Source organism: Triturus cristatus, chromosome 9 (assembly GCF_964204655.1).
Source record: "Triturus cristatus chromosome 9, aTriCri1.1, whole genome shotgun sequence".
In the NCBI taxonomy this organism is placed as follows: Eukaryota; Metazoa; Chordata; class Amphibia; order Caudata; family Salamandridae; genus Triturus; species Triturus cristatus.
This window is the reverse complement of record NC_140592.1, coordinates 1,236,675,949-1,236,688,286: the sequence shown is the minus strand read 5'-3', so window position 1 is coordinate 1,236,688,286 and position 12,338 is coordinate 1,236,675,949. Positions and strand designations below refer to the sequence as shown.

General features: G+C 48.7%; 1 protein-coding gene across 14 annotated transcripts in view; it reads right to left on the bottom strand.

Annotated features, from left to right (window-relative positions):
- The window catches only part of MEIS2 (Meis homeobox 2), a 304,133-nt gene that overhangs the window by 289,715 nt on the left and 2,080 nt on the right, over positions 1 to 12,338 (bottom strand). For 10 of the 14 annotated variants that reach the window (XM_085627334.1, XM_085627333.1, XM_085627336.1 and 7 more), the window contains exons 2-6: positions 11,130 to 11,359; positions 8,626 to 8,767; positions 7,716 to 7,766; positions 7,081 to 7,131; positions 4,302 to 4,451 (exon numbers count right to left, since the gene is read on the bottom strand). In XM_085627334.1, coding sequence (XP_085483460.1) covers positions 4,302 to 4,451; positions 7,081 to 7,131; positions 7,716 to 7,766; positions 8,626 to 8,767; positions 11,130 to 11,359 — 624 coding nt within the window. The other 4 variants (XM_085627329.1, XM_085627338.1, XM_085627340.1 and 1 more) reach the window with 4 other exon arrangements.

The window sequence follows — 12,338 nt, the reverse complement described above, 5'->3', positions numbered from 1 at the left end:
GAATCATTATTAAAAATAGCAATAAAACTGTGAACAACTCCATGCAATTACATTATGTAATTATAATATACTTTAGGCGTGGTAAACCTTTTACGCAACACTCTTTTGCAAAAAACGGTATGTTCATTATGAGCTCAACACTTCAACTAAAATTTGTGAGAAACAGAAAACCAAATACTTCTCCACACTACAAATCTAATGCATAAAAATATAGTTTTTCCTGCGAGGCAGATCCCCGGATCTGGAAGACTGGTTTAGATATTGGACACAAACCGGCAGCTCAGGCCAATGTACTGTAAAGCGACAACACTACATACAGAGGGACGCGTGCTGCTTGGTGCAACCTCAACGGAGCTGATGTTTCGGCCTGTTGGTGTTTTTCAGGGTTGTTTAAGGAAAGTCCTTCCCTTCACTTCTAAATACCTGTACATCAGCAAACACTGGAAAATGGAATTATTCAACAGAGCCATTGACCAGACATCTATCTACCTTTACAAGTGGAGTGGCCGGTGAATGCTGGTTCTACGACCATTGCCCATAACTGGCTGAACCCCTAGTTTCCCTCTTTTTTTTTTTTATCTGTTAGCTTTTCTTTGAGCACTCTGAGGTGACCCTGGTGGTGTGTGGTGCTACACAAAACTCCAAAATAAGTAACTATATAAATAACATGCTGCTGCAGCTTAATGCGCCGGCTGCGGATATCTATGCGCAACATACAGGTCGCTAGTTTGAAGCTCCATGGGGCCTCCCAAGGGGCATACGAGGAGACCCCCTTATACAGGTAATAGCAAAATGCTGTTATTTACAGTGCCGCAAACTTGCGAGGCCCTCCTAGCTCGGAGTATAAAAAATAAATAACTGCGTTACTAACTCACCGAGAGCTCCATTGCAGCCAACTCATCAACAAAGCGCTACTTTATAGAAACAGAACGGAAAACTAGGCTCACCGGTGACAGCCACGCTTAGGAGGCAGCCTGTGAGATGGCTCGCAGGTTGTGTGGCCGCCAAACAGACCTGCGTTTACACCCAACCCATCCGCCTACACCATGAAAGTGATCAAATTGGTACATCTTAGTTGGGTAATAATAAAACCTTATTTCAGAGCCAAGGTAGAATTCAGTTTGTAGTTTGGCCAATATACTTTGTCAATAACATTGTTACTGTGGACAATAAAGTTATAGTCCAATCTATGGACACAAACCCAGCTCAAGAGCAAAAATCTACAAAATTTAGGAAATTGCCAATTCTGAAATCTTTATCTGGTGTTATTACTTGAGGTGTAAACAGTATAGCAAAAACCGGGCCTACTTTCAGAAATTTCCCAATGCATGATGTGGGGTGGAAGCATTCTAAAAGCCCACTAAATTGTAGGTTAAGGGCCTTCAAAGGCATCGACCAGAAACTTGCTGTGCATTTCCAATCCGTGGTTCAACCGCCAGATAATTTTTTTTCTTCTTAAGAAACCCAAAATTCAGTTCTTACTATTTTAATATCCTGGGCGCCCATCCCTCCCGCTCACCCAGGCAGTCGCTTGATATAGTTTGACACCTTTAATAAGGGAAGCGGCGTATGTGTTTTGGGGTGTCAGCCTTCTGTCACCAAACTGTCACCTGCACAAGGGAATACCCCAGCACACAACACATTAAAGTATATGTCTTTTTAGCTGTCATTATTCACAGCCCAATCAGCTGAAGTGCCTCCACCGCTCCCCGCGCAAACACAACGGAGACGCAAGACTCAACGTCGCACAAGAGCGGCCCAACTGGGGGGTTCTGATGGAAATGTTGTCGATAGATGCGTATGTACAAGGGTCCTTAAATCCTTCTTGTACAGCTATCCCCAGCAATTTGGGGGATTCTTGGAAGGAACCGCATGAGCAGGATTCCAAGCCCAGAGACTGTTCTAGAGTAGTGTGCGCAACACAACCCCTGTAACACAACATAACACAAGTTCTCTCTCATCCGGCCTACAGCAAGTTTTGCCAAATAAGCCTTAGGCCCCAGGCAACATATTAAATATGCACATCAAAGCAAATGGAAAAAATGTGCAAGGAGTCCTAAATTGGCTACATTTGCATGTTGACAAAAGCAGTCATGTTGCCGAATGTCCAGTTCAAAATGTGTCTCCTTTGTGAAATCAACACCCAAGAGTTGAGCACATGGATTACACATGTTTTTTCCCAACCTTTGCTACACACCTAGCCAGCACACAAATGTGATCAGTGACAAGCAGGCCACAAAACTCCATTTTTTTTTTAAACTGTGATAAAAACAAGCACTGTGTCGAGATTCCCATATCGCGGCGCATAAATATAAAATGTGTGATACGACTCCCCGTCCCCCAGTTGGAGTCCTGGCTGCACACATGATGGCTTCCTTTCAAAACAAATAGCAGGGGGGGTCCCCTAAAAGGATTTAGCCCCAGTGCCCTTGAAACAAAAAGCTTTAGATTGCTATAGGCAATGAGGTGAGAAACCCAAACACGACCAGGATTAATGGGGTCTCATATTTATGGCAGTATTTTGGAGGGCGTTGGAGAGGCTGCGGCAAAGGGAGCGGCCCACAGTCTTGGGAGCCAGTTAATAGTGGCCAAATTATCGAACAGCTAGCCCCATGCAACCCTGCCCTATTATTGTACTTGAATTTAAATTTTACAAGAGGGCACAGCAAATTGGCTTGCGCATTTGCCATCTGCCCTGCCTCGACACAAGCTTTTCTACCTAATCTCCCCGGCGCAAACATGAGCCGGCTCTGCTCCTAGTTTCCTATGAAATATGTAGCCTTGGAAAACGATGAGCATTTTGCTTTTAAAAATAAAATAAAATTGCAAGTTGTAGAAATTTACTTAAAAATGCTATTTTATCTTATGTCACTTTTTTATCTTCTAAAATATACACTGGTATATATATATTTTTTTTTTACACACAGCAACTTCCATTTACTTGAGGAATATTAAAAACGTATGTTACAATTTAAGAACCACGACCCCGTGCTCTGCTCTATAAAAACCACCATTTGTACAAGAAAAATAATTGCTAATAATAGCATTTAAAGATATCCTTCAATAAAACAATAATTTCAGACATACTTTCCTGCTTCTAACACATTTTCATCTGCACACAACGTGTTCACAAAAAAATACAGTAAATATTAAAAGGTGCATTCCCCAAGAGAAACTCAAGATCGAAGTCATAATAGAAATTTCACAATAGAATTTAAGTGGGTTACTTTAAAACCAAGCCAAGCAAACTAGAGTTGTTTTTAAAACCAGATTAAATTCGGAATACAAATGGAGCATGTAGAACATTCCTGCTGCACGTGTAACTGGCACGTGAAAGGCGCGCATTTTGTTAGATTTCAGTTTCCACCCACCGTGTGCACGCAGGGAGCACTTGTGCGCTTTCATCAGTTTAATTGGAAAATTTACACCTCCGCTAAACCCTCACAACTATTGCAGTACATTAATATTGCAACTGCGGGAAAAACTGTTACATTCACTTCAAGCATTCAATTGAGTCAAAATGTGCAAATCCCTAAGCCGCTGGGAGCGTTTCTCGTATAAATAACCGCTGATCAGCAGCGTCTCGCTTCACAGAGACACACGCACACAATAGCTCCGACCTCCAGAGATATCTGGGTTTTGTTATTTTATAGTTTAACAAGATCACAATCAAGGCGGTTCGCGAACCATCCGACCCAAACCCCGGACCAGAAAACCAAAGACAGCCAGAACCGGGCGCCGAACCGCGGAGCTCCGCGAGTGCGCCCCAGAACCTCGGGAGCGCTCCCCGCTTCTAGGAGACACCGACTCACCTAGGGGGAGCCGCCATGCTGCTCCCGCTTCCCACAATGCATTGCTAATTATCATCCCATGAAAGGTTAAGATCTTGTAGCGGGAGACGCTCGCGGCGCTTGGCACCGTGTCACGCCGCTGCCACTGAGCACTTTTATGGAACACTACTTATGTCACCCTAATTGCACAAAGGCTGCTCCGCCAGGCCCCCTCCCTCCCTCGCAGGCTAATTCTAGGAGAAACTAAATAAATGCAACCCGCAAACTTTGAGTCCGATGTTACTAGCACTAAACGATTCCTGGGCACTGCGCTTCTGCGCACCCCGAATCCCGCACACACGGGTAAACACACCAGGCTCGGCTGTCACAAGCACGGACTCCCAAAAACAGAAAACAAGAGAAAGCGAACGGGCGGCGCGGGGGAGAGCGGCATGCAGATGAAACTGTCAGCGGCTGCGATTTACGGCAGTAAACAAGGGGCCGTAAACAGGCCCTAAATCCATCACTTACGTGGTCGGCCAGGTTCGTGGAAGACCCCGAGAGCTCCTCGTGGTCGGACTTGGAGCTGCCTTCCCGCTCGTCAATCACCAGGTCGATGGGCATTTTCCCTTTCAAGCAGCTGATGTATCGGTGGCAAAAGTTGTCACACAGCTCGTGGACCTGGGGGGAGTAGGTTGGAGCAATGAGACGGTTTAATAAGAGATGACGGCTAGATGGAAGTTAGAAGAGAAGAGAAACAAGGCGAATGAAAAATAATAAAAAAAAGAACAATGAGGAAGGGGGGAAAAGAAAAATGGAATAAAAGGGGGAATTGAGAGAAATAAACAAGAAGAACGGGAGACCAAAACAAAGTGAGAAAGGGAAACAAAAAGGGCAAAGAAATCGGTGAAAGAAAAGCGAGGAAGCATTCGATTTTCTTTAATGGAAAGTACGCGTTTAAAGCGCATAAAAGCCGAGAGCGCGGAAACAACAGAACATGCGGCCGCAGGGATGGTTACTCTTTAGGGAAGGGCGGCACCAATGTGAGAAAAAAGGACCAGGGTCAGAAACGCAAGTAACACTGGGTGTGAGGGGCTGAACACGGCCGGCTGTGAGAGGCAGTGGGGGTGGGCTGTGAGAGGAAGAGAAGCCGGCTGTGAGAGGGAGAGGGTGGCCGGCAGAGGAGGGCCAGTTGTGAGAGTTAGGGCACGACACCGGCTGTGAGAGAGCACGGCCGCCTGTGAGAGGATAAGAGCCCCTCGCCGGCTGTGCGATGTAGGTCAAGGCAGGGCTGTGAGAGGAAGAGCAGGGGCGTAGCTTTCATTGGTGCGGAAGCTGCAGTGACACCGGGGCCCAGAGGCCTGGGGGCCACTGAATCGAGAGTATGCTGTGTTTTATTTTTCAAACAACAAACGTGGGAACCGGTACCTAGGCCTTTAAGGGATTAGTAAAGAACCTGTCTGTTGCCTCTATTTTCACTTCCGGGAGTCAGTACCTTGATTTCCCTGGAGCCGGCCCTGTCTGCTGCATATACGTTCACTTCCGGTAATCAGTACCTTGGCCTCTCTGAAGCTGGTGCAGGCCCTGTTTGCTAACTCTGTGTTCACTTCCGGGAGTCAGTACCTGGACCTCTCTGGAGCTCGTATAAGAATGATCTCTCTGGAGTTCGTGCAGGCCCTGTCTGCTGCCTCTATGTTCACTTCCGGGAATCAGTACCTTGACCTCTCTGGTGTTCGTGCAGGACCTGTCTGCTGCCTCTATGTTCACTTCCGGGAGTCAGTACCTTGATCTCTCTGGAGTTGGTGCCGGCCCTGTCTGCTGTATATACGTTCACTTCCGGTAATCAGTACCTTGGCCTCTCTGAAGCTGGTGCAGGCCCTGTTTGCTAACTCTGTGTTCACTTCCGGGAGTCAGTACCTCGACCTCTCTGGAGCTCGTATAAAACCTCTCTGGAGTTCGTGCAGGCCCTGTGTGCTGCCTCTGTGTTCCCTTCCGGGATTCAATACCTTGACCTCTCTGAAGCTGGTGCAGGCCCTGTCTGCTGCCTCTATGTTCACTTCCGGAGTCAGCACCTTGACCTCTCTGGAGTTGGTGTAGGACCTGTCTGCTGCCTGAACGTTCACTTCCGGGAGTAAGCACCTTGACCTCTCTGGAGTTGGTGTAGGACCTGTCTACTGCCTGTACTTTCACTTCCGGAAGTCAGTACCTTGATCTCCCTGGAGCTGGTACAGAACCTCACTGCAGCTGGAGCAGTATCAGTCTCCTGCCTGTACGTTCACTTCCGGGACACCTCTCTGGAGCTGGTCTGGTGTGCACAGCCTATGTAAGCTGCCTGTGGAGTTTGACAAGCATCTCCACAGCCTATAAAGGGCCCAAAGGTTGGCGCTTTTGGGCCCTCTCTGGAACCCATGCAGAGGGGCTCTGAGGTGGGCACGGAGCACCACTAACACCTGGCAGGCCCAGCCTGTGCAGGTGAACGCGGGGCCCTTACACCTGCAGCCTGTGTTGCTGGGCACGGATAGCCTTTAACTCTGTGCATGGGGCACCCGTATTTCTGGGCACAGAGTCTGTATTTGTGTCGGCCTGTACAGACCATCTCGGGGAGCCGGGGCTGCTGTACACAGACTGCCTGTATTCCAGGCACTATTAGCCTGTACTTCAGGGCACATGGAAGCCTGCATTTCTGGGCACGGTTAGCCGGTACTTTCGGCACATGGAAGCCTGCATTTCTGGGCACAGTTAGCCTGTACTTTCGGCACATGGGTGCCTGCATTTCTGAGAAGCGTTAGCCTGTAATTTCGGGCACATGGGCGCCTGTAGTTCGGGTCCCAGTTAGCCTGTAATTGTGGGCACGCAGCGCCTCTATTTCTCGACGCGGGGTCCGTGCAGCTCCCACGGGGCGGCGCAGTTTGTGCTACAGCCATCTGCCCGCCCCGAGCCTCGGCAGCCGCCCCTCTCCCCGGGTATTTATTTGCTTAAAGTTGGGGGTTAGGAGCCAAGGCAACATTTACTAAAGCGGCATTAGCGGGACACGGGCTCGGGGGCAGCGGGATTTAAAGGGCACGGGGGATCGGAGGGGTCAGAGCTTTTCATCTCAGTACATGGCCCGGCTGGAGCTGGGGGGGGGGGGGGCGCTGTGGGCGGGGGTAGGAAGAGAATTAGAACACGAACTGTGAGATGTGTGTGTGTTGGGGGCAGACTCGGAGCTGTCGGTCCAGGAGTGGCCACTTTCCCACAACTTTCACGCACTTAGAAGTCCATGTAGGAACTTGCCTCGCCCCCCCCCCACCCCCGGCCCTCACCCCCTTACCTTCTCCAGCTCCAAGAGGTGAAACCGTAGCACTTGGATGGCCTGGATCATCTGCAAGAAGTGGTAAGGGGGTTTAAAAGCTGTGCTCCATCAGCAGTCTGGCCGCCCCCTCCCTGCACCCCAAGCAGCCCCAAACGCCCCGCTGTCAGGTCATATGAGTAATTACCTAGGGATCCAGACCCCCACATTTTTTTTAGTTTTAAGATCAACCCAAGCCCTTTTGGAGCCCTTCACAGACCACCCCCGCCTCCCTCCTCCCGCAACCCCGAAAAGAACCCGGGCATGAACGATGCGAATTACACCCCATTCCGAAACGGGGGGCTGCCATTTTAAAAGCCTTTAGTATGAAGGGGGAGTTACTGGACGCTGCTTTCTTGCAGACTCCCTCCCCAGGTTATGGTCTGTGGTTGGGGGTGCATACACCCTCTTGTGTGCACAGACCACCGAACCCCCAAATACACACACAAACCGCTCTATACGCGGCCCGAAGGGCCGAGGCGGAAAGGCTCGAAACTAAAACCCTTCAATTCGCGATTTGATATGCAATGATTTCTGGGGCTCGAGCAGACGCGCAGGAGGGGGTCACCCCTACAAATGCTCCAATCGAAAATAGGAGCACATTTTATAATTCTTACCAAATTGTCCAGTTCTGGGTTTGAAGAAAAAAGTGGCTTTTCTGCGCGGACCTACAAAAAAGGGTCAACATGAAGTCAGAAGTAGAAAACAATGCATTCAAAAAAAGAAAAATAAATGAGGACAGTTGACTTTTGAGCTGGGGTGGGGGCGAGACCGCAGGGCTTCAGGGGTACAATATATCCTGTTAGCTCATTACCTAGCCCTAAATATACAATTTATTGCACGTGCCTCAACGTGGCCCTTCTCTGTCGCCTGACTCTCGATATATATATATATATACACACACACATATATATATATATTATAGATAGCTAGATAATATATATAAATCATTGATGCCTTTTTCCTTTTAATACACCCCACGCACTGACAGGGGAATAGAAATATACAGCTTCTTTCATGACGCAATATACAAAGATTTTTTAAACAGTAATTTCGAACTACAATACACATTTAGGTTTGTAGAATATTATGCAATTGTTAAAATATGACCGGCGTCTGTTGTTAGTGAATATCTATTGACTGATATACACGCACAGCTATGTACATTTATATAAATTAATATATAACAGATTTATAGGAAGTGAGCTGATGTATACACATATGTGTTGATTCATAGAGATATATACACACGTACTGCCTGCAAAGACACGTGTATTACCACAGCCATACATTTCTCTGAGTGCACAGTGTACAGGTGAGGTGCACTGCCGTGACTCCCTGCCATACATACAAGCGCACTGAAGCAGCCTGCCAGACGCTACAGCCACGTGCACGAGGACTGAACACAACACGCGTGAAGTGACCATGCGCGGCTGTTTGCAGCGAGCCGGAGTGCCCTGCCAGACCGGGCCAGTGTGATGGTATTTCAGGTGGGTGAAGGGACACAGGCAGATAAAAGGCGGAGACCTGTTTGGCGAAGACGGCGATGTCCTCGTTGAAAGAGTCGGAGGAGCAGACATCGCCCCCGGCCACGCCGGGCTCCCGGGGGGTGCAGGTGGCGAGCTCGCACTTCTCAAAGACCAGGGCGAGAAGGGGGAAGAGCGGGTGGCTGCGGGGGGAGAAGAGAGCATGTTAAAATCAGGAGGAACACGTGGAGGGACACATGCGTTGGTGAGCACACGCTGCCCTGGGCCAAGGTCTGGGGTGGTGAACAGCACATTGAAACCCCGCGGGTACCTCAATTACACATACAAGAGCCGCGCAGCGCGTCTGTGTGACCATCTCTTGCCGGAAGTGGCAAACAGCACAGCTACACTCATGTCCCATGAAACCCGGGCAAACACCGAGGCTTTCGGGTTCACCCTTCTCCACTCTGCCAGGAAGGGGAGCCGTGTCCTCCCCCCTCCCGGAGCCCCTCCGACCCCAGCTCAAAAAGCTGCTCTACATATGAAGTGCCCATAACTCAGTGCGTCTGTGCAAATATGCCTGACTATGCAGAACTACGAACATGCATACACAACACACGCACAACTGTATGTGTGGGTACGCGTAGAAAATACGCCACTCTGTGTGCAACAGTGTCCAGAGGTACAGACATGCATGTAGACATAGATATACATACGGGCGCTCATCTTCTATTAGCGCCAAGAAACCCACGGATAAACATGCGCTTTGTAAACACGCTGTGCTATAAATGCTTATGTTATGCTATACATGCATGCCATTATATATGCATATTGTGTTCATGTAGTACAAATATATATTATATATAAAAACACCCGCGCGCATGTGTGCAGTCACATATACACGGGGAGGTGAGTAGCCCGCATGCACCTATACGCACAGTATATATGTGTGCCTTACAATATATTCATACACATATTTTGTGACCATATAAACATACACCCGAGTAGGAAAAATAACGCAATCGAGTGATATTTACAGTCATACGGCTATTACATGTTTGTGGGCGAGCAGTACATACATGAGCGTGGTCATACACACATATGTGAGCTCACATATCTTTCTATTTGCCCTCACATGCCGATGGACCACGCTGCAGAACAGCGAATACAACATTACATTATACATATCCAGGCACACGTATGTTTTCATACTTATATACGTGTCCGCGCACATAGTCACCAATATTTTACATTTTAGGAGCTCGGACTCCATGAAACATTCGTGTAAAATACGGCTCGGACTGAGAAAAACCTCGTCCTTTCTACAACGGTGAGGAGAGAGCCTGCCGTACTTTATTTTTTATTTTTTTATTCAGGATAACGGTCCTGAAACACGCCGTTACTTTTCCCAGCTGCCAGCCAGACCCCGGATACCTTCCCCTACACGTTTACAGTGTAAAAATAACTGTCGATGCTATCTGGCATGTTTTACATGTGTTACACCAGCGCCTTTCTGCGTCCACGCCGCAGCGCACGTGTGAGTCTGGGATTACATGTCTGCAGAGGAACATGCTCTTGATCAAATATTATATTATGATACAATTATATTAATTCATTTCAGTTTTATTTATATAGCTAGATATATGTTTTGTGCCTCATTGCAACCGCTGCTCTGAAAGTGGCCACTCTCCGATTCTCTCACCAAAGTGAAGCGCTGAAGAACAGCACGGGGGTCTAACTGGGCCCTAAAGAGAATAATGAATTGCCCAGTTCTGTGCCACCGATTGAGGTTTTACCCGGAGCTGGCCAGAATACACCTCAGACCCTCTATTAAAATTAAAAAACAAAAAAAAAAAAAAACGCACTTTTTAAAAGGCTGACAGCAGTCCCACGCGAGAAGAAAACCACTTTCTTCTTCGCTTTTTAATTCCTATTTTATAGCTCCTCGAGTGTTAAACACAAGCGCCGCTCTTCCTGCCTTAAAACATTATTCTCTTTTCTATTCCCATGCCCGGTTCTGCGGGCACTCCGAATCGTTGCTGTGGAATTGGTGAGCGGAGCTCACCCGTTAGTATGTTCGATCGATGGGAGAGAGTTCTTTAATTCATGTATTTTAATAACGCCCCTCTGCGCCCCGGCATGAAGTCCGTGTCCCATGCACACATGTGATTGTCCATTTGTGTAACATCTACTCTGATTATGGGAACATTTGAATCCCACGCGCTCGCCATTTAAATACTCCCACAATGTAAACAAAGCGCTCCTTGTAGGCTGGAGCACTCTACCAAAAGCAGGCTTTTATATTTTTAAAAGTAAGAGTGTTTTGTATGCGTCAAACACCGACCGCGACTCCGACAGCTCGTGTGATCTTGGGTAGACACGGCTCTCTCTCCGCCTTGTGTGATCTTGAGCGGACAAACATCTGTTCTGTGTGATCTCGGGTTGATGAGCCCTGGTACCGCCCTGTCAAAGGCAGTATATACCCTATCTACATATATATGGGTGGGGGTGAGAGGAGGGGACACCACTCGAACACGGATCGATTATCGATAGGCGCACACCTACCCATAGATGGAGTCTTTGTCCCGCTTTAGCGCGTCGTTGACAGCGGACCCCATGCTGCTCGGCATGACATTGGGGTGGGGGGCGTGTGCCCCGTAGTGCTGGCTGGCGTGAAGCGGGGGTCCGTGGTTGAGGTGGTGAACCGGCGGGATCGGCCGGGGGGCGTGGGGGTCCCCGTACATCGACGTAGGCACCCCCACTCCGTCCATCCCGTAGTGGGGTAACTCATCGTACTGTGAAAAAAGAAAGAGATAGACAGAGGGGAGAAATACACGGAGGTAGTCAGATGAGAGAAAATATCAAACAGAGAAGCGCATGAAAGGGCACGCAGGACACGCAAACACAAAAACAACACGTTACACCGAGAGACAATCGAAAGCGTTCATTCTTGAAAATGAGGAAAAAGGAAATTAAATAGGAGAAGGGCGTAGAAGAGAGTCAGAATCAGAAAAATACATTGAAAAGGAACACAGAGAAATAAACAAGAGAAAAAAAAATCACGATGAGTGAGAAACCCCAGACAAAATGAGGAGAAAACAAGGTCGGTAAAAAAAAAAAAGGAAGTTACCAGGAACATAATACGAGCAGAATTCTTTCCCAGATTCCTGTTGTCAAATTTGGTAGAGAGACAGAGAAAAGGGCAGAGCCAGGGAGCAGCGGCGGCAGCGGGTGTAGCTGTGGAAGGCGGCAGCAGAATGAAGGCGCTCTCTGTGTACACACAGAGCTGGGAGAGGGTAGGAGAGTCGCACTCACTCACAGAGCTGGGAGAGGGTAGGAGAGAGAGTCGCGCTCACTCACAGAGCTGGGGAAGAGAGGTAGGAAGAGGGAGACAGACCCAGGGCAGGAAGCCACAGGGTCAGCGCTGCACTCCCGGCAATGGAAGCGATCTGCCCAGCTCTCTCAGGAGTGACAATCAGCTAAAGAGTGAGGAATGCCTGAGTGTGCGCAGGCAGCAGGCACACAGGATAGGAAGTCACAGACAGATGGGGGGAGGGGGCGTCCACGAGTGGAACCACGACAGACAGCCACAGGGTCAGCGCTGCACTCCCTTCAGTGGAAGTGCTCTAGTCTCCTCTCTCAGGCGTGACAGGCAGCTAGAGAGTGAGGAATGCCTGAGTGTGCACAGGCAGCAGGCACACAGGATAGGAAGTCACAGACAGATGGGGGGAGGGGGCGTCCACGAGTGGAGCCACTGGGTCAGCGCTGCACTCC